The sequence below is a fragment of the Syngnathus typhle genome, linkage group LG10 (genome assembly GCF_033458585.1).
Source record: "Syngnathus typhle isolate RoL2023-S1 ecotype Sweden linkage group LG10, RoL_Styp_1.0, whole genome shotgun sequence".
NCBI classification, from domain to species: domain Eukaryota; kingdom Metazoa; phylum Chordata; class Actinopteri; order Syngnathiformes; family Syngnathidae; genus Syngnathus; species Syngnathus typhle.
In genome coordinates this window covers 2,790,907-2,818,251 of record NC_083747.1, presented here as the reverse complement: position 1 = coordinate 2,818,251, position 27,345 = coordinate 2,790,907, and the positions used below count along the sequence as shown (strand labels likewise).

General features: G+C 43.0%; 1 protein-coding gene across 4 annotated transcripts in view; it reads left to right on the top strand.

Moving 5' to 3' along the window:
* kcnn3 (potassium intermediate/small conductance calcium-activated channel, subfamily N, member 3) overlaps positions 1-26,215 on the top strand; it is a 35,992-nt gene extending 9,777 nt beyond the window's left edge. For 3 of the 4 annotated variants that reach the window (XM_061288326.1, XM_061288327.1, XM_061288328.1), the window contains 8 exons: positions 4,653-4,748; positions 13,302-13,598; positions 14,808-14,929; positions 16,280-16,421; positions 19,314-19,424; positions 23,218-23,345; positions 24,022-24,091; positions 25,087-26,215. In XM_061288326.1, the coding sequence (XP_061144310.1) occupies positions 4,653-4,748; positions 13,302-13,598; positions 14,808-14,929; positions 16,280-16,421; positions 19,314-19,424; positions 23,218-23,345; positions 24,022-24,091; positions 25,087-25,485 (1,365 nt within the window). In that variant the 3' untranslated portion in view covers positions 25,486-26,215. Of the gene's footprint in view, positions 1-738; positions 935-4,652; positions 4,749-13,301; positions 13,599-14,807; positions 14,930-16,279; positions 16,422-19,313; positions 19,425-23,217; positions 23,346-24,021; positions 24,092-25,086 lie in introns of those variants that run through there. The other variant, XM_061288329.1, reaches the window with a different exon arrangement.
* The last annotated feature ends 1,130 nt before the right edge of the window (positions 26,216-27,345 follow it).

Here is a 27,345-nt window from a genome sequence, read left to right as displayed (position 1 = left end):
AAAAAAAATCTTATTATATTATTATTTTACTTCTAGCTAGCTACATGTGTGTAAGATTGTTTTTATCTCCCTGATGGGTGCCGGCCAGGTGTCCCAATACTTTTGTCCATATGTTATGAGGGTCCATGTTGCGCACATAAAGACAACAATGAACACAAAACAACACTATCCAGTTGTGATACATTGTCGTTATTGCTATCGAGTCATAACATACTCAAACAAACTCCCATTCATCCGAGTCATTTGATTATTTACACCGGTAAAACTTATTGGCTGGTTGCCTGGCAACTCCGCCGAGACTATTGAAACGCTCGTCAGTACAAGCTCATGTAATGGATGATCTGAGCTATTCATGTTGTGATTGCGCAAACCATGTGTGATTCGGTTGACCTTAAAATGACAGGGGCCAAATTATCCACATTGTACAGTATAATAAGAACACTGTCGCTGTTGTTGCCATGCCGATTCTGAGATATATATATATATGTGTGGGGGCCATGGTGGTCTTTGTGATGTTTCTGAACACGTTATATGCCGTTATATGCAAATAGTACTGTATGATATCAGTGGCAAATATTTGGGGATTTCAATAAGGCACCTGGGACAACTACGGGGGGTCCTCAGTACCCGGAAGTAGTTGACAGTGAGCGGGAGTTTCGTCGGGCCGTGACTGTAATTGCCGCTGTTATGGGTGTTTCAGGTGAGTAAATCTGTTGAAAAGTTGATGTTCAGAACTTTTAATACTGCTGGTAGTCTGAGCTAATTATTGATTGAGAATATGATACATACGGTTACGGTTGTACAATGGTATAATTTTGCGTATAACATGGACGGTGTGACGTTTTAACGTATTCTCAGTACCCGGAAGTAGTTGACAGTGAGCGGGAGTTTCGCCGGTCCGTGACTGTAATTGCCGCTGTTATGGGTGTTTCAGGTGAGTAAATCTGTTGAAAAGTTGATGTTCAGAACTTTTAATACTGCTGGTAGTCTGAGCTAATTATTGATTGAGAAAATGATACATACGGTTACGGTTGTACAATGGTATAATTTTGCGTATAACATGGACGGTGTGACGTTTTAACGTAATCTTAGTACCCGGAAGTAGTTGACAGTGAGCGGGCGTTTCGCCGGGTCGTGTCTGGTACTGCGGCTGTTGTGTGTGTTTCAGTAAATTTATTATTTTAACAACAAACCCCGCATGCGTGGACTGATTCGCGTCCATGCATGCGACATCTATCCTATCTATCTATCTATCTATCTATCTATCTATCTATCTATCTATCTATCTATCTATCTATCTATCTATCTATCTATCTATCTATCTATCTATCTATCTATCTATCTATCTATCTATCTATCTAAATAAATAAATAAATAAATAAATAAATAAATAAATAAATAAATAAATTTATTTATTTGTTATATTTATTTATTAATTTACTCATGCATCCAAAATATGATTCAAAAAACGTAATACTCTTGATATTAAAAGTCTCCACACCCCTGTTCCAATACCAAGTGAAAGAATCCCCCCCCCCCCCCCAATAATGTGATATCGAATCTAATATTATACAAACATGAAGCAAATATTGCTACCTGTAATATATTCACCCACCCCCCTTCCCCTTCCAGTCCTCCTTAATGTTAAAATTGCATCCAGGTGACTCCGACAGGCTCCAAAGTGATTTTAACTCTCAGAACAGCTAAATTGAACAAAGCGCAGAGCGCGCGAGAGCAGAGAAAATAAAATAAGGTTGCAACTCGCTGGTGTGACACTGTGTTTACAGTCAGTCCGCTGAGCTTGGTATTTTTCTCATTAACAAGACAAGCGGCGTTTCCTTTGCAGCCACTTTGCTCCAGTGAGCACAAATGAGATGTTGACAATGGGGAGAGTGAGACAGGAAAACAGGGAAATAAAAAGCAGACGACAGCTTGCAGCCCAAGTGAGCTGTGGCTCATAACGGCAACCACTAACTACTGACTCCCTTCATTGTCTAAATTATATTCTGCGTATGGTCCCAAAATCCAGTCTTTGACTTTACTTTCTTGATCAACAACCGGACAAAATTCAATCAATTAATTATATATATACATATATAAAATTGTATAGGATTTTTAATCATGTACTTGGGGCAAGAATATGGAAGAGGGTCTGCAAAACAAAAGAAAAAATTCCAAATTTCCCCCAAAATGTTCAGAAAACGCTGAGATTATAGTTTCCCTTTGGTGGACGGGTGGATGTTTTACGAGTGACAGAAATCAATGTTCGTCAGCTTGCGTGTTTACATCGAGCTGCATTTCCACTTATTTTGGGTGGGAGCCGCAATAGACAAGATAACACACTGACACACTCTATTTTCCAGGACACTGACTCCCAATATATATTCATGAACCGATGCAGATTGTGCTTAATCACCTCATGAGGGAGACTCGGTAGTCAGCCACTAAATTAAGACTCCGAGTGCATACCGGCATGAAGCTTTGACTCGGCCACTAAGAGCTATATTAAACATGAAGCATCCACAGCAGCAAAATTATTTGGGAAAAAAATAAAAACGTTCGCTGCTATCACTAGTATAGGAATAAAAAGGAAATGAGCTCTCCAGTCAGACTTAGATTGCTTTTATGAGCTAATCAATATAAGCTCAGTTCAATTACAATATTGAATTAGGCTGCATACTCTAACACGGGGTGTCAAACTTCTCTTAATATCAAATATTTTAAAATGGAATATTGAAATCAAATCAAATATCTAAAAATAAACAAAATATTTTTTAAAAATGAATGGTAATAAAAATTGCTAACGATATCTCTATTTTTTTAAAGTGAAAACGTTTTGAAATTTTGGAATTGACATGAATTCAACGCACAATTTGTCTTCGCGGGCCACCTAAAATGATGTGGCGGGCCGTATCTGACCCCGGGCCTCGACTTTGACACCAGTGCGCAAACACATCTCACGGTGCAACTCGGAGCTCGTGACATTAAACAAGACGAAAAGTGATTTAATTATCAAGCGCAAATATTTGGGATGACAAACGTGAGTTGCATGACATGATGATGCTGCGGTCACCTTTTTTCCTCCCCTTTTTCTTTTTTTAATCTACTCTCGCCTTCAATCCCCCCAGAACTAATTAGAAGCCTTTAGAGAAGACTTTTATCAGTTATTGGATTGGACTGCCACTATCCCAAGTGGTTCCGCATTTCCCTGATAACGTGCACGCCCGTACCTGCAACTGGCCGTTAACGGCCGGCGCAATCTCACGATGGTCTCCAGACGCCGTTGTGAGCCTCCGTGTAGTTTTGTAGTGTGCAGTAGTTAAACTAATGAAGAGAAATAACAGTCATCCCCCAATGTGACCCTGGAGTGTGCTAAATCTCTCTGCAAGGGCTCGCGGAAAATCAACTTTTGGAGTCTGTGCTGACGTCGGGAAAACTGGTTTAGAACAATTTGATATTAAAAAAACAATATGAAGATGTGATATCCACCTGTGTGTGTGAAGCCAGTGGGACTATTTCCTCATCACTTTAAATATGATTCCATATTAATGCTTTTAAGTCATGGCCACTCATTAGAAAAAAGAAAGAAAAAAAAAAAAGAACTTGCACTTAAATCTTTAATGTCCATTTATTTTGTTATGGTTCACCGAGTCTTACTGTAGTCCACCTGATGGAGCGAGAGAGAGGCATTCATGCTGTTGCTACGGCAACCGAACTTAAATGTGACCCGATTTATATGTTGCCGCTGTAGAAATTGAAGATTTTTCTTTTTTTAAACATCCTCATCGTATTTATGTTTTTATTTCTAATCCCATTGAATTGGATGTCATGATACCCCGCTTCTGCCGAGGATGTTTTCTTGAGAGAGGAAATGGATTTGGCAGGAGCACTTGAAGAACACAACAACTGAAAAGCCAAAATGATGAGTAAAAAAAAAAAAAAAGCAAAAATCATAATGATGCTTGATTGATGCTGCTGGGGAGAGATTATGTAATTCAACTTTTAATTTTTCTTTGACCTATCATAATCAGCATCAGGGCTGAATGATTTAGAAAAATATTATCATAGTGATTTTTTCAAGGTCCTCTTCTCATGTATTTTTTAACAAGCACAAGTAATAAATTAATCTGTATTCAATTGATTTTCGATGAATGTTTTGGTCTCATAGATTAGTCTTTAGCTAAAATAAAATATCAACTAATGTGAAAGCATTTCTTATCTCCTTCAGCTAGTGCTTACTCAACATTGCAATTTCACAAAATGAAAAAAGATCGTGGCAAAAACAGTCTTAAACAAAATTACAATAATAATGCAATCTCTCTCTCTCTCTTTCTCTCTAATCTATCTATTTGCTGGAGTAGTGTGTGTGTGTCTGTGAGTGGGGTCAAAGAAGCCCCAGAAGTGCTATGAGTTGTATTGATCCAAAGTTCCCCGGTGCATTGATTATAAGCCCCTGTGAAAGTAGACGAGCAAAAGATTTAAAGCTCGGCGGGGGCAGCGCGCTATCGACAGGTGCAATACCTCGGCTCAACCTTTGAAAATCTGTTTGGTAAATGTCGACCTCGAGCAGGGAAACAAATCATCCCGGGAATGACCCGATATGTCAACGGGTGCATCTTTGTGATGTTTGTTTTTGTGTCTTGTGCCCGCAGAGCTCCATGTATTCTCTGGCGCTGAAGTGTCTGATCAGCCTGTCTACCGTCATCCTGCTGGGCCTCATCATCGCCTACCACGCACGGGAGGTTCAGGTAAAATGGCTCACTCGTTCTGCGTCATTTAGCCGCTTCGTCCCCAAAAAGATTGTTCTTGAACGCTCACTGGACATGACATTAGGTACACCTGTGAGTCGATGCTGCTGCTTTGGTTTTAATAGATTTGTTTAGCATCATTTAAGAATACATAATTAGTGGCCATTCGGAACCGGATAATATGGATATTTTCATACAGATTCTAATATTTAGCATGAAAAGATTAGCATCCGTATCATATCTTATAGTAAGCTCCATGGTGGCCATTTTGTCTTTAATGTGGTTGCTACAGTGAGATCCATACAAATGTCATCATCACAGGAAAAAGTTAGATGTGTCCAAAAAGATTACTTGTGTTTTGACGTGCTAACGCTACAAGGCGTAAGCAAGCGATAGCTGAGCGTAGCCTTGCTGTGCAGCTGTTCCAACACAGGTCTATTCCCTTTCTAATGCATTCCATCCCTCAGGCGCCTTCCTGCAATCGGGGGCCCAGGTGTGTGTCCGCCTCACCAATTAATGCCATTCGCGGCCGTCACGGCGGCATCGACGACGACCACGTATGCCGTAGCTAGACCGCAACAATCGACCGCGTTTTGGCTAATCCAACCTCACCGTGCTCATTGGGCCCGCGGTTTCATCATTCATCGTACATCGACTATTTATGTGAGCCTTGCGGGGAGCCGGGAGTGCCCCCCAGACCAGCTATTACTCCCCATCACAAACCGCAATCATCCATCAGGCCTCATGCTAGTTTAATACCGCTACTAGCTTACATTACGGAATTTATTGTCGGGCCACATCCATCGAATATTTTGGCATTGGGATATCGTACTGAAAAGTCGATTTGAATAATTTATAATGATAATTTGACAGAGGACAAATGGATGGATGGTTTGTTTGGCCTGCAAGTACACAAAATTATTCAACGCGGGGGGGTGCTCGACTGGGTGTAGCGAAAAGGAAATACACAATAAATGTGTACACACAATAAAAGGATACATTTTGATTTTGCTTCCCCCTATGGTTTCCATTTTCACCTTTTTGATCATTTTTTGCAAAGTTACTAGCTAGACAGTAGAAATAAAATGGATTATTTTCTTGATTAATTACAATAAATTATTTTAAAAAGAAGCACTAAAATAAAAGTGATATTTTTTTCAAGGAAACCTGTAAGAATAATCTCATAATATTACACCATTTATTCTGAGAAAGATATTAAAAAAAAAAAAAAATTAAAAAATAATCTTATATTCTTGAAATAAAATGTCTTTTGTTCATTTAAAAAATAGGACTTTCATTCGTAATAATTGGCCTTTTGTTCATTAAAAAATACTTTATTCATGCCGGGGATATTGGATTTATGTGATGACATGTCACTGTTCAGGTAAGGATAAGCGATGGGCTCTTTGAACATAACGCCAACCCATAATAGTAAAACAAAAAAAGTGTGCAGCATACGTCAACATGCTAGTTGTTTGCCTCCATACATGAACATTTGTTTTGAACATCAATACAATGCAATATTTACATAACAAAGCGCTTTGTCCGGACGCTGAAGGTGCAGTCACATCAATTATACAAAGTAAACGTTTTGCTCATTTGTGTGTTCCCTCACGTCATAAAACGACACCGCGTCACTGAAAAAAAACTAAAAGTGACACCTGACAGCCGTTTTGTGTTTACTTCCAGAATATCAAATTTTGCTTCGATTCTGCTGATTATTGTCGCTGCATGCAAAATGAAAAACATTTGTCCAATCACGATGGACATCTCGCATCCTCGTCGGGGATGTAACAGGATATTACATTCCCGCACACACTTTATAGAGCGTTTCTGTTATAAGATTCCGTCGGCGTCTTAGCACCTTCCCTGGGTATCTTCCTTCTCTTTTCCTTTCCTTTTTTCTTCCTCCATCTGTCTTTATCACATTACGTCTGCCTCTCTTGTCTTCCACTGGGACTCAATTCAATTTCCCCGTCGACTTCTTCCTCTGTTCTGGCTCAGCATCCAGCATCTCACCTATTCACCCCGACGTGGCCATCGCACCCTCCTAAAGCCCTTTTGTAACTTTTGGACTCTCATCTCGTAGAGGTTTTCACACGCCCTCGCCGATCAAATTCATTTAAAGGCTCGCTTTACGCCTCTTCGGCATCTTCGCTAATCTGTCAGGGAGGCGGGACAGGCCCAGCCGTGCTCGGCATGAAAGCGCAATTCATCAGTAATCACAGCAGACTGCAAATCTCGGCTTGATTCCGTCTTGTCAAGGGAGGGAATTTAAGTTTTTACTGTGGAGGTTGTGAGTGTGGGGCGTCACTCCCCATTACAGACGAAAGTGATAGGAAATAGAGGCAAGATGGAGGCTGACCTGAGAAATTCTTCGTTTTGAACTGGAGCTATCATTCCTCATTTTATGCCTTATCTCATCCCGGCCGTCGTGTTCTGTAGGCCTAAAATGCTGCCATCTAGTGGTCGGAAGTGGTATCACAACAGGAGTACGAGTGTTTCCGTTTGATTGAAAATGATTACATTTTAATTGGATGATTATTTTTTTTAAATTGTGAAAAGAGCTTGGCAAGATGTAAGCTTAGCAACACAAGACCTGGAACGTTCTTATGACTCGCACGTATGTGACTTACGGTTAATAACGCTCAGGAGAAGCCATTGAGGTCCACTGCACGGATTTTTCCCCACTACTGCCACTTCTCCTCTCTTGTTATTCCTCCCTAAGACAAAAACAATGTGCTTTCCCTCAACTTGACCTTTCCGCAAAGCGCAATATTCCAAAGTGTTTATGTCGGCACTTATGGCTGTGTTAATTGCCCTGCAAGTGGCCATCAGACCTCCCTGCTTCTGGCTGACTTCGGGAAAAAAAAAAGTGATGACATTTCTGTGCTGAATAATTATATCCCCCACGTTTGGAAATAGATCGGCACCGTGTGTTGTGTTAAGAACATTTGGTAGATTTCTAAGAATTGATCAAGCATTCTGTTTCGGAAACCATAGGCTTGATATGAAAAGCATTAATTAAATATTCAGATGAATTATAGATAAGACAACGTTTCCATCATGGAGTTAACATTAGCTGCCTATAGAATATTCCATTGCTAATTGTCATTTACATATTCCATTTAACCTCATTAATCCCCGACACCTTATGTTCTCATCAGCATCTTGTCGTGTTAATTGAACTTGAAAAATACAACGCAGTGCAACTTCCGAAGTGGCGGACTATTTGTTCCATGATACTTCTTGAAGGAATTCCAAATGGGAAATCATGTGAAGTCAATTAATTCCTTTTATTAACCGTCCACGCAATGTTCAAAATAGCATTTAATTTTTTTTTAAATGTAATACAATCAAGTGTAAAGTAAATAAATGAAACAAACCAAATTGTTTTGTCTCATCTTGTATTTCACCAGTGTCACAAATCGTCTCGCTAACTTGCCATCAAAGACCAAAACAAAGGCGATAATAAAAAACAAATGATCTGACAGCCGACCGTAAAATACAGCGCCAACATCGGCCGTCTCCCTCAGGATGCGTAAAGGTGCCCTGATTGATTGGCTGTTATGTACAAAAACGTCAAACATTCGTCTGATTTAGCTCGGCCTGAAATATAATAGTGATGGATCAAGGAAAAAACACCCCGAAGACAACAATTATTCCCACGGAGAACACTGTGAATGGTTATGTGGCTTGGGAGACGAATGAATGAGTAAAAAAAAAAGACCGAAAATTGCACGATTGCAAAAGCTTGCACCATTCGGACATTTGATGTAGCCAGCGGCAAGTATTTGAAGTTTGGAGCTGTTTGAAGCTTCGTTTCTGTTCTGGGGTCCAACTTTCACTGCCATTTACTCCTCTGGAAATGTTTTAAGTTCCGTTTGTTGTCTGTTAGCCATCGTTAGCAATCATTTGCTATTGTTAGCAATCGTTAGCAATGAGGAATATGCAGAAGACGGATTTGTATTTCCCTTTTTACGCATTTCTACTAATCTTGAGGCCGTCATCGTTTGACATTTTAGGCTTTATAATTTTTCTCAGCCTATCGTTCCTACGGCTCACCAATTGACACGGGAGCAGCGTTGCAAAATCGCTTCAGGTAACGGAGCATCACAAACTTCCTCTCGAAACTTTTGAAGGACCTGAAGTCGGCACGGGTGTAGCTTGAACGCATTCCGAAGCCTCGGCTGAATGAAGCTTTTGTTGATGCTGAATTCCATGGCAGGCCGCCGGGTAGACGCTTGCCTGTCTTTGTACGTTGGATCTTTTTATCGGTGATCGTGGGAGGCCTTTCGCCCTGCATTTGGTTTCTCAAGGACAGATCCTGTTGAGAAAAAGTTGAATAGCCGAAATGGTTCTTCAGTGTGACGGTTGTAAAGCTTTTAAAAATGCAGGCGGGGAGAGAAACATTTTATGCAACGATATATTTCCGTTTTCCCGCTGGAGCGTAACGGAAAATAGATGGGGATTAGTTCATGGTATCGGTACTCGCGACGTTGATCGACACCAATATCAGCCCACTCTATTGTGGCCATTTTATGATCAGAAACTAGAATTTATTAAATTTGTTAATTTTACGTCATTTTAAGGAAAATTTATATCTTGAGAAAAATACAAAAAAACTATCCGTCATTTTTTTGAGGGAAATTTTCTGTATCAAAACTACTAGTGGTATCGGTGACCACTCAAGAACGATTGAATTCTGACTGGCGAGACTTCGGTTGCGTTCCGTCAGCTTCAGTCTTACCAGGCAAACAAATGCAATCAAACAGAAACAAGAGGTGTGTTTGTGTCTCGCAAGAGCGATATCCCTCCAGTCCATTAGCGCACTTCCAGCATTGCTCAAGTGCGTCAATTCACTCACTTTGCCCGCATTTCACAAACGCTCCATTGATCAACAAGACACCAGCTTGGTTCGCCAAAACTAGCAAACGGAAAAGTACAGAGGGTCATCTTGCTATTTAATATCCGAATGGGCATTTAATGATGCTCAGCGCATTGGGAACGAGCAGTGTTTTTTATTTTTTGTCTCGTTGCCATTTATGGGCTCGGTGCAAATTAGCATTGAATGAAGGGAATTTCCCAACGCAAGACGTCTCTGGCGGAATCATCTTTACACCCGCTTGCTGTTTTTAGACCTTTCCTTTGTGATATTCAGCACGTCGTTCAAGTGTGAACATTTTCCTTTGTCACCTCACCTCACTCCCCCGCTCCATGTTTACACTCTTGGCTGTGAACAAGTAAGGCTTGGGTGTTTGTCCTTGGAGGGATTAGGGGGGGGGGGGGTTGGGTCGCTGCAAAAGTCTTGGGACGCTTGGAACTTGAACCGCAATCTAGGCGTTGGACGCTGTCATGAAAAATGACAACTGAAGCCAGTCAACAATTTTTCGCTGTCAGGGCCACCGGGCAGGTGTCCCTATTTTTTTTGAAAAATTCAATGTACAATTTCGAAACTAACCAAAAATTACGGGCGTGTGATCTATCTATTTATAAATGTGTTTGTTTTGCTCCTTTTTTTCCCGTTTGGGGGTTTTCCAAGCTGTAGGATGCGAACACACTCCCCAGGGGTGCGATTGCGTGTTTGCGTGTGTCTTGTGCGTTCGCTAACTCCTTCGTTGATCAGACGAGTCTTCCCACCTTCCCTCCTTCGGGAAATACCACCCTGCGACTAATTTACTCGCATTTTCTTCCTCTTCTTTTATACTTGCGAGACCATCTGGGCGGTTTGTGTAAAAAGTTCGCGTCCCTTTGTGTGTATGTCGACCTGGCAGATTGTTTCCAGCGTTGCATCTGTGTCCGTGAGACGCAATTTAACCCGATTAGCTGTGTAGCCTAGCCGCAAGGCCTGGATGCGATTCAGGCAGAGATGGATGGACAAAGGGAGAAAAGGTGAAAGGTCAGCGGTGCGTCCAATGTGACACATTTGTTCTTCTTTTGTTTTTTCTGCGTTGCCCTCCTTCTGTCCGGCTCGCTTTTCATTTAGCGCTCAGGCCGTTGTACTCGACTGCCACATTTTGTTAAAGATAAAGCAAAGGATTTTTGCTCAGTGTTCCCTTTTGGGTCTCTGTGTATACACACTAGCCCGAGCTTATCGAGTATTTGTTTTTGGCCACACGCACACACACACACGTCTAAACATCGAAGCACCACCACTCACTTGCCTCCCGTTTTGGTCATGTAGGGGCAGTGGCACTCACTCACTCACATTGACAGATTACTTTCCTAATGGAATTTAATTATTTATCCCTTCCTCGTGGCGGTTTAGCCAGGAAAAGACCGACAGCAGCAGGAGGCAGCAGGGGAAAGACAGGATCGGAAGGAGGAGGTGGGGGGGGGGGGGGGGTTAGAAGAGAAATGGGTGAGGGGAGGGGGGTGCTCATTTCCTTGTGGCGAAATCTGGACCACCTCACTTTTTTTTTCGGTTCTCTTGTCAAGCAGGGGAAAAAAAAAGATGAATGGATAATGGCTGCCCAATTAAGATTTTACAACTCATTATGTCTCATTCTCAATTATAAAAAGTTAAGTGTGGAAACTTGTTCAGTCGCACCGCTTGGAACGTGTGGAGAAAAATTCGCTATTGACACGAAATCACGGTATGACAATACGACAGAATTTTTTTTTCTTGGACTTTAGTGTGTTTCGTGCCGCAAAGTATTAGAAAGCATAAATCCATGAAATCATATTTCACCTTCCTCACATGGCTCGACCTGTTGAGTACTTTCAAAGACCTCAAGACATCACAAGAGTGTCTTACATCTTCTTACTAGAAGAAGACGGGCTTATCTTACCTGCAGCCGCGGATATAGCCAAAGAAGTCTTTGATCGATCCACAGCGGATAAACTTAAGCCATCCGTCTGTCATCCAGATAATGCCAGATGATATCAATGATGATATCATTTTTTTTTAATTATTGCAAGCGCTCATTTTGCATAACAGGTGTAAATTTCCGAACCAAAACATATTGTAGCAACTCCCATTTAAATACAAGTAAGAAATCCTAATAAGTCAACTCCACAAGGTCAGATCTTGACCAAACATCTCATGTGTGATAAAAGTCCCGCCCCGAAGAGATTCATGTGCCACTTTCCTTAATTACAGTGCCAACTGATGCTGACAGGAAAAGTCTAATGACAGATGCTCGGCATTAATCTCTTCCCTTAAGGAATTTTATTCCAAATGTTTTGACAAATAGGAAACTGTTCACCCGTGTCTTCATAAGAGACCAAATATATAAATGTCTTTCAATTTCCTTCCAAATGTGCCTTATTTTAAATGTGCGACATCCAGTTTGTGCCTCCCTCTCTGTATCTCTTTGACACACACACGCACACCTCCATCATTTTTCCGACATCTCCACAGCCTTTCTTCTCGCCTCGTCTCTAAACGTGTTTCTCCCTCCTCCTTTCCTTTTTGATTCCCTCTCTTCCGCCGTCTTCCTGCTGCTCCCTCGCTCTCACTGGGGATCCTAATTAAGCTTGGCTGCTCTTTGATGTTGTCGCCGTGGAAACCGTCACCATGACGAGGCTAGGTCTGCGCACACGCGCACGCCCTCACTTGAGCGTACGCGCACACGTAATCGACGGTGGTTGATGGAGAAACGAGTAGCGGCGTTTGACCCTCGGCCGCCTCGATGGCTTCCCCCATTGGCTCCAAATGAGTGCGTTTGCGCACATGTTAGCAGCATGCACACGCGTGTAGCTAGTTGGAAGACACATTTCCTGCTGAGCCATCTACCGCTTTAATGATGGCCTATTGGCCGTGCATCCATAGGTGGTCTTGGCAGGAATTCGCCATTCATCATCTCACAGTCAGCAAAAAAATCACGTTTTCATTTGTTTTCCTGAAGAGAAAAAGATGCTAAAGCTAAGAAGAATAAACAGGCTAAAGCTAATAAGCTAAAAGCTAGCTAAAAAAAAAACTAAAGACGCAAAAGCTAAAAGCTAGCTAAAGAAAATAGTTAGCTCAATTTGAAACCAGGAATGCCCATAATTTCTACTCGTAGTCTGACTCCTACTTCCGTCTGACTCGTAAAAAACACTCTAATACTACCAGGTATTGTGGGGGAAAAAAATATTTTTTAACCCCCCAAATGATTAGCAGATGTGGCAAACTGCCACAGTATAGCGCCAACTACTGGCAAGGAAGACTTAACCCCCCCTCTTTTTTCTGAAACCTTTACTTGTAACGGCGCCCTTTCATAACACCATCAAGATTAGCACAGCAATTAGCAACAAAAAGGTCCAAATGCCGCAAGGGGGGAGTACAATTAGCCAAAACGGTCACGGCGATCCCTCCTCGGAGCGTACCGAGATAAGCAGCGCTTGTTGTTTTTGTATTTCATTTTTTATTTGTGCTAAGCAGCCCCAGCGCGAAATGACTCCGCAAGTGTGCGAGGCGAGACTTGTGTGTTGTGCTAATGAGGCCGCAGCCAGGCTGAATAGACGCCGATCAAGAGCCGTTTAGCCCCTGAAAAATAGCACGCGTTGCCTTCACTCATCACATCCATCACGTGTACTGATAAGTGGACTCCTCTCCTCGCATCTCCGCAGCTGTTTGTCATCGACAACGGGGCGGACGACTGGCGTATCGCCATGACGATGGAGAGGGTCCTGCTCATCGCTCTGGAGCTGCTGGTGTCGGCCGTGCACCCGGTGCCCGGCGACTTCAAGTTCCAGTGGCGAGCGCGGCTGGCCTTCACGTTCGTGCCGTCGCAGGCCGAGGCCGACCTGGACATGGTGCTGAGCGTGCCCATGTTCCTGCGCCTCTACCTCATTGCCAGGGTCATGCTCCTGCACAGCAAACTCTTCACCGACGCCTCCTCGAGGAGTATAGGGGCACTCAATAAGGTCAGATATGAATAATATACATTTTTAGAATCACAGGATGTCAAGATTTAAAAAAACATGCAACTAGTACGTGCTCACCACTTTTTCACGTGCGGGAAAATGATAAGGTCAAAAAACTCAGAAGCTCAAATGTGATCGGTGTGCTCCTCCATCCAGCCAATCACATGTCTCTCTTTTGCACCAGAGACCTAAGCTGCTTGGAATCCCTCATAACACAATATGAGACGAGAGCTTGAGATGGGAGCGAGATATTACATGCGGCTCAAATGGGCCATGAAAAGAAAAAATCGAAGTAGTGGCAAGACGTGTGTGAGCCGTGCAGTAAACGATCAGTGTTGGATATTAATGACGGTAAATGATGATTACAATGTTTCGAACGAGGCAGTATGTTGTGGAGAAATTCCGTTTTTGTTGGTTTTTCTCTAGTGAAGTGAAAAATAGGTGAGGCTGCAATTTAAATGAATGTGTTAATAACGTTGAGATGAACCCAATTGCCAGAGGAGTATCATCTGAAAATGAGTCAATTAACCAAACTATTTTTTAGGGAAATAATCTGTAAATGGGTTAAGTTAGTTTATCAAAGTAACTATGGCAACACATTCCACTTCACGAGTTATTTTTTTGCAGAAGATAAAGAATATATGCCTGTAAGTATTGTCTGTCTTCATGAGTTGCTGCACAATTTGTGTTCAAATATTTGTTGCTTAAAGAAGCTAGGTACGTAAAAAAAAATTTAACGACACAATTTGCAGTTCTCTTCGTTTTTGTGTTCCCTTGACTGTAAACCTATTTGTATAATGTCTGCTTTTCTCTTACAGCTCTGTTGCAGAAAATAATCACGTCTTTACTAACAAATAAACAAAGCAAGATATAAAGCAAACATGTGGAGATAAATTATAGCAAAAATAAAGACTCAGCCAGCTCAATTTTTTTCCACCCCCCCTCGTATCTCCAAGCAAAATGACTGCGTTGTTCACAAGGTCACTCCAAGACACTCCAAGTCATACCATTAAAGCAAATTCATCCACGCCAGCTGGCAAGAAGGACAAAGGCTGCAAGCTGTACATGTCACATTCGATTCATGACACATAGAAATGTAACTGGAGCTTGTACGTGGCCGCTTTTCGACTAAAACAACTTCAAAGTGACCAATATATTTTGCACAATATTGTGCAGTTGTACTAACAAGCGTGTGGGGATGTGTTGCAGGTGCATTTTAACACGCGCTTTGTAATGAAAACGCTCATGACCATCTGCCCCGGGACGGTGCTCCTGGTCTTCAGCATCTCTCTGTGGATCATCGCCGCCTGGACTGTGCGAGTCTGTGAGAGGTCAGCACTAACATGCGTGTGTGTGTGTGTCACCAGAGTATGTCGGTGTCATCTGATTGGAAGAAAAAAAATGAAATACAAACGCAATGCCTCCCACTTTTGTTGATGAACAAGACTGACATTTTCAATAGCAAACATTATAGCAAACTTTAATAATATTAATAATAATAAGCATTATTTTTTTATTATTAGTAGTATTTTTATTATGTATTTAATTATAAATGTGCATGTATATATTATGTACATATATAAATATATGTATATATAATTATGTATGTATATTCTCTCATAGTATTGGCAATTTGTTATTTGTATTTTAGCTTGTTTCCTGTGCCGTTGTTTGCTTCAGACAGCATAATATAGATTGTCACAGCCTAGCTGATAATGTCATGGGAGGAGAAAGTTGGTGAGGGGGTGGTTATTATGTAAATGAGCTGCACTGCTCCACAGAGGCCGTTATGGGCCCAAGGCAAACTGTCGCCACATCTGTGTGCTGAAAACATTTTTAATGTTAATGGCCGTCACCAAAGTCTGAGTTAGGTCAAACCCTATAACGCCATTAAACAACATTTAAGATACTTTCAACTGATTTAATAATGACATTGTCACCATTAAAAAAAGATTAAACCTGTTAGTTTTGACCAAGTTTTTTTTTTTGCAAACCTCTTCCATTCAGAATCAAGTCTGAGAAGATGGAATAGTCCATTGCATGAGTACAGGCGGGCGATCATGATAGATTTTGCATCAGTGATCGATGATCCGATTTGTTTTTGCAGCCTTGCCGTTGCATCATTTTAACTAGTCGTCAGGCAAAAACAAAGCAATACAGAGAATTATTCAAGGCTTAATAAGCTTATTTAAATGCATAAATGCCCTGCTGCTGGGAAGTCCTCTTTTGGGGAGCATCCAACTTTAATTGGCATTCCCTCTCCTCTATAAGCCCAACTAATGAAGGGGACAAAAGAGGGTTCCAATCTGCGAGCGAGGCGACACTTTGACGACCGGGTCGCAAACGCACTCGAGCAAACATTCCAAGCTGTCGTCGACTGTTTTCCGATGAATATTTTTGACAAGACAACATCGTGTCCGATTTGCGCCGGCTCGGTTGCTACGGTAACAGTGTTGGGAGTGTATGTTTGCGTAGAGAACGCTCATTGGAGCTAAATGAGCAGTGGCTCGACATTGTATTTCATTTCGGGCACGCGTGCCGGGTTTAATCCGAGACTTTTTTATGTTGGAGTTCTCCCAGACGCATTTATATTTATTTGCATTGTTATGCATTCATTAACCGGAGTAGTACGCTGTCAAATAAATAAACAACCTCCCCCAAAATATGCATGTGATGTGCAGGTACCATGACTCACAAGATGTGACCAGCAACTTCCTGGGAGCCATGTGGCTGATCTCCATCACGTTCCTGTCCATCGGCTACGGAGACATGGTCCCTCATACTTATTGTGGCAAAGGAGTTTGTCTGCTCACTGGAATCATGGTGGGTACAATGCCAAACTGTACTCGTAAAAATGCTCCGATACTACAGCGCTGATACCACTTGACCAAAATTATAATGTTTCTGGAGCTTAGTTGAAATGTTTTTTAAATTTAGGTTTAATCTATGCATCGCCCCCTGGAGGCCCTGACGCACACAACAAAAACCCTCTCCGTCCCTTCGGCGCTGTCCTTGCCTCGTTCAAAAGGTCAACAGATTACAGCGCACTTTGTCCCCTCGCCTGACAAATTCTGCTGTTCGTGTAGCAGAAAACCACAGCCGTCCCCCCCCTCGTCGCCGCCCCCGAGCACCCTCTCAAATTAGCCTGCTCCTGCGTGTTTGTTCGTAGGTGCACAAACAAGAGCGAGCCCATTAATGTCCTCATTGCATAATGAAGGTCCCACCTTTCCAGGGTGTCACATCCTCCCACTCGCTGCTCCTCTCTCTCGTTCGTTCTCCCCTCCTATCTTTTCCTATTTATCACATGTCACTTCCCTGCCTGTCCATCTACTCCTCCTCATTGTGACTGCGCTGGGCTCCATGTTTATTTCTCCCCAGCGTTTGTCTCTCAGTGTCCCTTTTCAACACTCTGGATGTGAGGATTTTTAAAAATCTGTCCTCCAAAATGATTTTGAATGATTCCGCAAGGTCAGAAAACGGGATGAAGATTGAAATGAAGCATGCAACCTCTGATTGCTTCCCTCAAAGGACATTTTTTTTCCACATGGAGACTAATCGAAAGACACGGCACAGTGGGTACGCGCCTCAATTGGGAATGATGCATTTTTTAATATCTTAGCTAATCGTATTAACGTTCTGAATGACATTTAGTTCTCCAAGCCCGTCAGCTGTCGTTCTCAGGAGCACTTTTTTTTTTTTTACAGAAATGCAAATTCTTTCAAATCCATTTACTTCCAAGTAATTGTAGCCACTTGGTTATACTTTGGGATTTGCAGAGAAAAATTGTTACGCACGAGCTATTATTTATAAAGTAGACAATTCGGGCTAAGTATAGTGAAATTAAATTCTTTTCTCCAACGCTTATTTCAATCATAATCCCCTTATATACACACACCAAAGAAAAGTATCAACTTTAGTTTTTTGCCAAACTTCTTTCGTGTAGCACACTGATTAAAACAATGCAATTAAATCAGCAGGGAGCTTTTGTCAATTAAAACTGAATCTTATTAGCTTGGCAAAGGCTAAACGTTTGATAGCGCTCTTGAGTTGATTGAGCAAACTGTGCAACAGTCACAAAACAAGAATTGAGACTCCCATGCTGGCCTGCATCCTCCACACAGCACTAACACACACACACAGCACGCGCTCTCCTCCCCTGTCGCACACAAAAATCCTCATCAGACTTTGCCGAGTTTTTTTTTTCACTGCTCATCAGAGGAGGAGCGTTGGAGTGCGCCAGGGAAAATGGCGTTCGGAGGTGAAGCCCTCGCTATGGAAAACGGGTTACACTTTGGGTGACAGGTTAAGGGAAGAAAAATGGATTCCTTTGAATTATTGCAATGAGTCTGAACGGAGACAAGTCTCGCGCTCATTACTATGGCAACTGGGAGAAGTTGATGGACTGGAAAAGTGGACAAAATTTAAAACTAGGGTTAGGGTTTCAAATTAGGGTTTCAAACTAGGGTTAGGGTTTCAAACTAGGTTTTCAAAAATATGAAAAAATAAAAAGAAATGATTATGAAGATATTTTCAAAAAAAAAACAGTTGTGTCACACAAGAAACTTTGGCTTTAATGATGAAAATTCAACACACATATACAAATGTAGCTGATCTTCACAGCCCCGGCAAAAAACGATCCGATTGACTCCTCGCGGCGTGTAATTGTGGCGCAGTGGCACAGATGGTAATTCCCCGTTCCCTGACAGCGAGGTGGATGGCTGTGCCTCGAGCGAGCGAGGGAAAACACGCCCAAACAAATCACAGCGGTTCGCTTCACGTCAGTCCGACTACGGAGATTGGATAGGGAAACCCCATTGGAATCCAACAAGACTCCCACACACTCAGACTCAAACGACAACAACAAGTCTGCATCGAGCAATCGTGCTGATTCGGACCACGGGGCGCAATTGCGTCATGCTGCGCTGCGGCGGCTGCTGTATAAAGTTTACGAAGGCTTTGTCGCTTTCCGTCGGCTTACATCATGTTTTATTCATGTGGATGAGTGTAGCGACACGTCCGCAAAAGTCTGTTGCGTTTGACTGAACTTGGGCAAAGTTCTTTTTGGGAGCACACGTCTTCTCGGCGTGCTTAGTCCATGCCTCTTTTCTTCTCGTGTTGCAAAGAAGGACGAGGCGCCCGTACATTTTCATTAAACGCGCTTAATCTTAATTCGTTGCTTATCAAGAGATATGTGACCTCATTAACATTGCCTTCCTGTGCCGCCGTCATCCGCTTCCTCCAGGATTCATCCTGCCTTTACCATTTGTATGCACTCGCAGCGCTCGCTCTTTATCTTTGACCCCCCCTTCCCGTCCCTACTGAAAACAATATCTAATCTGAAGGTTTGTTCCTGCTCAAGCGCCTCCCGTCGGCCGCCGTCTGACTGACGCGGCGTAATTAAGATGGGGCGGCGTCGCCATGAAATGACATTATGAAGCGTCAGTCTCCGATGCTTTTTCCAGCGCGCGTTGTCTGTCACATATTTGAGGAATATGGACGGTCGGATCATAGAGCAGATGGATTGGAAGTTAAAATAGACTTGGCTTGCCTGTCGACATGAAGCATTGCCGATATGGAACGGAACTCCCCGACCTAATTCAGTTTCCTCTCTCTCTCATCACTTCTGTCTTGCTCATGTTTGTGTTCCCCTCGGGGTCTCAAATTCAAATTAGCAACTGACCCAGTGTTATGCCCCCCCAAAAAAATGTCTTGCAGGGTGCCGGTTGCACGGCTCTGGTGGTTGCCGTGGTAGCCAGGAAGCTGGAGCTGACCAAGGCCGAGAAACACGTCCACAACTTCATGATGGACACGCAGCTCACCAAGAGGGTTCGTAAAAAACGTCTCATTGTGTTTCCAAAAATGGTTTCATTGTCTTTGTGAAAAAGTTCACGTAGTATGGATGGTACACTAAAAGCAGCAACATTAGACATCATTTGAAAGTAATGTAAATTCCGGAAGTCGTCTGTGACTCAAATGGACCGTTGCCATCTCAGCCGAGCGAGTGCGAATCGTATCAGTCGGTGAATTCTTCCCTGAGTGATTCTAAGCGTTTGCTCCTCACGGGAATAGCCTGGCATCCGTTTCTCCAAGTTAACGACTAATGTTGAGTCAAGCCACATGAGCGCATACGCGTCCCCCCCCATTATCCTAACGGACTGCGCACATAAAAGTAATGAGAGGAAGGGGAGGGGCTGAGTAAATGTGTCGAGTAGGCTAAAAGTTGCCGACTGTGGGATGGGCACTTGGAGATCGCTTTCCAACCCACGATGTGTGCACAGAAGTGTTGGATTTTTCAAGCTTTAAAAAAAAAAAATGGCGTTATCAGGTGAAAAAAAAAAAAAAAGTGCCATTGGGGGGGGGGGGGGGATTGACGGCTTGTCCTTTTACTGCGCCTCGTTTGCCCTCGGTAACAACACGCGACAGCGCTGTGTTATTTTACAGAGTGGAAGCAATAAAAGGTTATCTCCTCGGAATTTGTCTCACCAAATGTCTGACTGTCTTTCCATCACTGAGCCTCCGCCGCCGCCTCGCTTCGGCAAGTGTGACATTTGTCTCTTTTACTGTAAAATCCCGTCCTTCCTTTTCAGTGTGATATCTTCTGTTCTTTGCTTTTCTCCCCCTCGCCATTTGGCTTCCCTTTTCTTGCTCTCCGGGCCCTTTTCAATTTTTCATACATTTGAAAGACCCATGTTTTAAAAATAGCGGATGGTATCAAATATGTACGTTACGGCAGGGGAGGGTAATCAATGACTCGATGGACTCAAAAGCGGATGAGACGTTCGCCAAGTGGTCCGACGCGTTTGACAATTTGGAGAGTTTTTGTTTCAATTCTCATTAAATAATTTCTTTCATATTTCTTGAATAAATGCAAGTTTTTTTTTAATGAGCTCTCAGCAGCTTCCGTCATCTGCTGCTGGAGATCAAACAGTGAGCAGACAAAAAAAAAAATCCACCCAGAGCCATTTGTAATACATTTGAAGCATCTCTGGGCTTTTTAAGAAATACAAATACTTGCTTTTCTGGCTGGGGTGTAATGACAACCTGATTCCCATTGACCTCTCAAGTATTTTGTTTGCATATTGATTATTATTGATTATTTTATTGTGATCTCAATTAACACACTCCAGGAGTGTTATGTCAAGTGCCGCGGGTGTTGGGTGTGCTGACATTTCCTCGAAAGAGTCTTTCCGGGTTTACGCGGCGGTAATTGTCTCCTGCCCTCGATTACTGAGCGACAACTGATTGAAGCTGTTGTACGCGCATTGATTTACATTTCTCCGTCATATAGGCGTAACACGAGAACACAATCACTCAAGGCTATGATGATGGTGATGAATAATGCAACAATAGACTCCCCCTGACATCCTGTCCATCTTGCGCACGTCGCACATGCACTCCGGGAATTACACCGTGCAATCTACTTTGGCGGCGCGGTGTTCCCTTTTTAATGGATGAACACGAATGGATAGCCAATTAGCGGACACCGTGTCCCGTCAACCATAGTCGCTGCGGGGGATGTGTGTCTTATGGGAAAAAAATATATATTCTTTTCTTACTCCATAAAGCATTGTGAGGATGCTCTGTGCAGGAATTTGGCATAACACTCATTTGAGGGAAGACTTTGTTTAATGGTGCCGAGAAAGCAAATTACTACTCTGAGCTTGAACACACCGCGGAGATACTCATGGCCGTGTATTATTGAGGAGCTGCCATAGTGATCACGGAGGATTGCCCGAAGCAATTGGGAGTCAATATGGGAGGTGTCTTGGAAGATGATTGCGAGATATCAAGACTAGCATCAAAGGTTCTCGTCTCTCTGCTTGCTGATGATGGCGGCGAGCTAAGGTAGCACAGTTTCCTCAACTATCCCAATTAAAAGCACCAGCAAGGCACAACAACAAAAAAAAATAAAAATGTGAGTCATAATGTTCTTTTTTTATCTTGTCAGGCAGAATTTGGCTGCTAGCATAAAACCCCTACGAATTCGTTGCCATTGGAGAGCAAATATGCTGCGATACAACTCGCGGTTTACACCATTAGCCAAATGGGAGCAGGCCATTCCCCTGAGATAGGAGCTGGCTTCCACTCCAAAAGAAAACAACAGCACACATTTGAGGCCCAACACCTCCCTCCCGTCCTGGAGGTGATCGGGAAACTAACTTTTTAATTGCCTGTATGTACAAACCAAGTCTCAAGAGTGGCCACCCACCAATCGAGTGTGAAATTAGGCGGCTATTTTGTTTCCCCCCATAACCTACAGATAATATCCGTATTTGAGCCTGTGTGGACATCAAGATTTTTTTTTTTTTGCACCTCTTTGGTGTCACTGCGACTTGAAAGGTCTCTTTGTTTACGTTTTTGTTCTCTTCACCTCATTCGACACTCCCTCGCGCAGGTCATTATGGCGGAAAGGGCCAAGTCCGCCATAGTGGTAGTGATGAGCGATTGATTAAACCTTCTCAATCTGGCAAACTCTCAACTCCGCTTGTTGTAACACATTTCCCGTGTACCTGACATAAGGTGTGCAACGGAACACATCTTTGACCCAGATGGCACCAACACGGCTCCCCACCAACCAACCATATGCCACCACTTCGTTAGCTCCTGTTGACTTTCCAGAGTATTTCCACATTCCGTGGTCAGTATTCGAATTCATCTCAATTGCCCACATACCGATGAAAACAAAATGTCCTTGTCGCGTGGGTAAAACGCTGGAAAGAAAATGCAGTTGCCCTTGGCAACGTGCTACGGCTGTGCCTCTCAACAACCCCTTTTACGCTATCAGAAAATGTCAGCATTTTTTTCCCAGGGTCTCTCTTCTGTATTTCCGACACGAAATTGTCAACCGAGCAATGTTCCACCTTTGACTCCGAGGCGGGAACGCCACCTTTTGTACTCGTGGAACGCTACAAAGCAATTGTTCGACAAGTTTTGCCTGGCGCTGATGTCATCAAGCACCATTTGCACAATATCCAGTACAGTAGGGACTTCTCCAAAAAAAAAAAACTTGAAGTCTCGATTAGGCCTCCTTTATGTTTTTTGCTTGACTTCCTAGGTGTCATTAGAAATTACGTGTCGTGCAGCTTGACTGAAGGGGATGGGTGCTGATTAGCCGACCTGCCGGGGGTCTTTTGTGCTCCTCGAATTGCAGGAGGGGGGGGTATAATTGCTCTTTGTTGAGCGCTCAGCTTCTCTTTGAAGTCTCTCATTCAATTGGCGTCTTTCTCCATTGGCCGCTTGTCTTCACTTGTCCCTGCTGTTCACCACTTGGCTTTTCTTGTAATTACACGGCAACCTTTTATATGCCTGAGACATGTTCCACATACAGATATGGTGAAAGTGTGTCACAAGACCATGCAATCAGTCGAATATGTTGCCGTTTCCTATTTTTGAGAAATTTTATTTGGACTGGACTTTTGTCATAAAATAGTCAACAACAACAAAATGTGTGTGTGTGTAATGAATACTAAGAATGAGGACATCCTTTAAAAAAATGTAATTTTCACATGCATCAAGAAAAAAGAAAAGAAAAAAAAAAGCAACTGTCGGACAAACCTGTTGCAAGGGTAACCTGTTGCTAATGAGCACGTGTGTGTTTGTGCGTTTCGTCTGGGAGCAGATAAAGAACGCGGCGGCCAACGTGCTGAGGGAGACCTGGCTCATCTACAAGCACACCAAGCTGATGAAGAAGATCGACCACTCCAGAGTTCGCAAACACCAGCGGAAGTTCCTGCAGGCAATTCACCAGTGAGAGCCCTCACTACTAACACACGCCCCCACACACACACACACAAACACACACATGCACACTGATGCTACCTTTGAAATCCATTGCATCCACCCCCGACTTCAATGAATCATCGTTCGCTAAAGGTTCGTCCAGTCAAATACACTTGTGGCTAATCAACATGAGTTTGCTATTCATCATATGTAATCTGCACTGGAGAAGAAAATATTGTTGAATTTACTCAATTGGATTTGTCAAGTGGTTGCAGAAAATGAAATCTGATTCTTTTTAAGAAGACTTTTTTTAGTAGTCCATTGATAATGAAAAGAGTTCTAAAATAATTTATAGTTTAAATATTTTATTTTACATCAGAAAAAACAGGGGTGTGTCGACTTTTGATATCCCTTGTAGCATTGCTAAAATAGCATTTCTAACGGTGGTCTTCTTTCCGAGGTGCAATAATTTTCCAGAGCTCTGAGTTCCGACAGAGCTGAAATATTTGCTTGTGTGATTTACAAAGCCGTGAGAGAGGGAAAGCACACGCTGTCCCCAAATATTTGCACACTGGCGTGTCCAGACACAGTTAGCGACAAAAGGTGACGAGGGGCAAGGTGACCGGGACACAGTCTTGTGCTGGCTGAGCCGCAATTTTGTGTGACTTTCCTTGCATCTCAATGTGTGTGTCTGTGTGTGTAGATTGCGCAGCGTGAAAATGGAGCAGAGGAAACTCAGCGATCAGGCCAACACGCTGGTGGACCTGTCAAAAGTGAGTCGCGTACCACGGAGCCTCCGTTAATTGACTTGTTTGGAAGGGTTCCTTGTGTGCAAATGGTGCCGTTGCCATGACGACCGGCCTGTTTGTCTCTCCTTAGCAACCGCAACGAGTGTTGTGAAGCAGGGATGACTGAGTGGGAATGTGAGGAGAAAGGAGAGGAGTGTTTTTCTTTTTTGTTCTGCGACCGTGTGGGTGTCTGAGTGAGCGTGTGATCTGACATAAGTGTGTGTGTGCGTGTCGAACCTTTCATTCTCTGCTTTCTCACAATGTTCCAGAGACTTCCCTCGAGCCTCCTCTTTATTCCTGCATACACTCCATCTCGGACATCCCTCCCTCCGTCCCCCTCCCTCCGACTTACTCACTCCTCTCAGGCAACCTATTTTTACTTCTGCTCCTTCAAACCCCCTTCCAGCGTTGTGTTACAATCAAACGCAACACAATATTGTCCTTTGCACTTTTTTTTTTTTTTTGAAAGAATTACACCTCCCACAAGGCCAAGCAACAATGGCCGTGTAGAAGGTTGGTCTCTACTTAGCTTAGCGGCTAGTCAAAGCAGTTGTGGTGACTAAAGAAGTAGACAAAAGTGTTTCTTTGTGAAATTTACTATGAATTTCTCAAAAGTAAACTGTGAAACCCTGACCCTAGTTTGAAACCATTTTTATTTTTTTTACTAAAAAAAAAAACTTGATTTTTATAGTTAGGGATGAGGGTCAAGGGTCAGAGGTCAAAGGCTAGTGTTCAGGGGTCATCTAAAAATTTACAAACAGCTTTACTATATATGGTCTTTTTTTTTTTTACAGCAGTGCCGTGGCTTCATTTTAACCCATCAAGTTGTAAGGATGCATAAATTGATGGCCACACATTTCAATGACGACTGAGTGATTCTAACGTGGACACAAGAGGCACTTTATATCGATCCTTGAAACGTTCACGGCGCCTTCCTTCTTCTCGATAAAAATCCTCAAGAGTCACCTTTGACCTTTCAGATGCAGAGCGTCATGTACGAGCTCATGTCGGAGCTCAACGACCGCAGCGAGGACCTGGAGCGCCAGATGTTATCCCTGGAGCAACGGGTGGAGCAGCTGACGGCCGGCTTCAACGCCCTGCCGGCGCATCTCTCGGCCACCCTCGGCGCCCAGCACGCCGCCCTGGTGCACCTCCTCCGGGAGAGAGACTCCAGGGATGGGAGGGACGCAGGAGCCGTGGTGCCGCTTTCCCCCGCAGCTTCACTAACCTCCACTGCAGTTACGGCCACACCAGTATCAACTCCAGAAGTTCCTCCTCCTCCTCCTTCTGTCCCCCCACCGGCCGCTTTGGAGCCCCCTTTGCCCGGACCAGAAGGGAGCTCGGAAGTGAGTCCGAACGGCAACACCTCCACCTGCTGAGAGAATTCAGGAGAGGACAAACGCAAGGAAGCCAACGAGAGTGGGCGCGCTGACAAATGAGCCTCTCAAATTGATGAAGCTGGCCCAACGGGGAGAAATAATGGGAACGGGCGGGAGCGCCGGTGTGAGTGATGACACTTTTTTGGGGGGTGCTGGGGAGGGCAAGAGAAATTTAGCAAGGAGACTCTAAAGGGTGCGGGGGCAGAGGAAGGGCGTCAAGAGGGTGAGAAATGGCGCTAGGAAGTATAAAAAGAGGAGGAGAAATAACGAGGATTAATTATGTGAACTCTGAAGGGTTGGGGAAAAAAAGAAAAAGCCTTTATCTCTCTCGCTCTCTCTCTCTCTCTCTTGTTCTCTCTCTTTCCGTGCCCTTTCATCAGGAATTAATGACCATGACTTTTTATCCTTATGATGTATTTTGTATCAGAATGCTAATTGTGTGATAACGAGCATCCCTTTAACAGAAGGTTAGATCAATATGACCGGAATTTATTGAAACAAATAAAAAAAAGTGGCACACACACACACACACACGCACACACATGCATCACCCCACATTGACTTTCACAATGCCCTTAAGATAACACTCGAGCCTCTACTGCCAGTCGTCAATGCACTGTCAATCTGCACAAAGCACTGCCAAGCTATGTTAAAAAAAAAAAAAAAATCTCCATACTTTGATAGCCCCCATCGCTAATAACGCTGAACCATACAAACCATTCAGCGCACATTTCTGCACAGACTTTAATGAAAGCGCCGTCCGGAGTTTTGTTGTAATAAAACTAATCAAATATGAATGACAGAGGCGGGATTATAACTTTTTTTTTTTTTTTTTTTTAGATTCCCGAGAATGACAGCTATCATTTCACGGTTAAACGGCTTTGTGCTCTGTGATTCCTAAAGTCCTTAAGCTTGTGGCAAAATGTGATCGATTTCTATAAATATTCAGATGTGAGCGGCCACAACATGGCCAAACTTGGGTTACGTCACTTCCGCTTCAATGCATTTTTCTCCACCAACTAACTCACTGTTACCACGAATGTATGCTTGAGCTTGCTTGGTCATATATGTACACGCGCACACGCATGCACACACGTCAACAACCAAAGTGCTCTCTCCTAAATGGACTCCAATAAAAGACAGGGACCGCTACTGCCACCGTGGACAAAACATAACAAGAGACACCGTGGACAATATTTTACCGAGGGAATAACTGTGAAAATCCAGGCACGGACTTGTTAAGAGTGCTGGAGTGGGGGCGCTCCTTACGTCACGTCCACTTTCAAAACAACAACCCAAGGCGGACTCTGATGATGAACACAAATCGACCTTATAAAGGATACATGGCCATGAAATAAAGATTTAATAACACGCAGAAAGAGAGATGAAGGTAAACTGGAGGATTTATAACAGGGAAAAAAAAAAGACAAACCTACTCTTGGCCTGACAGAGACAATGTGGAAAAATAGCGACACGCTGTGGCCGGACTGCTGAATTACATCAAGTGGGAATATTATTGTACAGTATGCTGTTCATGAACGGACTAGCTTTGTATCGCTTGGTCTTTTCTACCATTCTGATTCAACTGGGTCCTAGCTAATATTATTACTCTAGTATTCTTCTCATTCGTCATGACTATATCTTCTGTACATTCACGATGCGTTGAAGGAACGGTCTGGGTTTGAAATTATTTTGTAATTTTATTTTATCAGAGAGAATTAATAAAGTATATATCTATAACATGACAAATGAGCCAAATTAACTTGTGGCAGTATTGTTTTGCAAACAGTGATCTTTAAAAACAAAGGCTATAAAATGTTTCCATTATGGTGTATGTCGAGTCAGCGTTTCAGGTAGTGT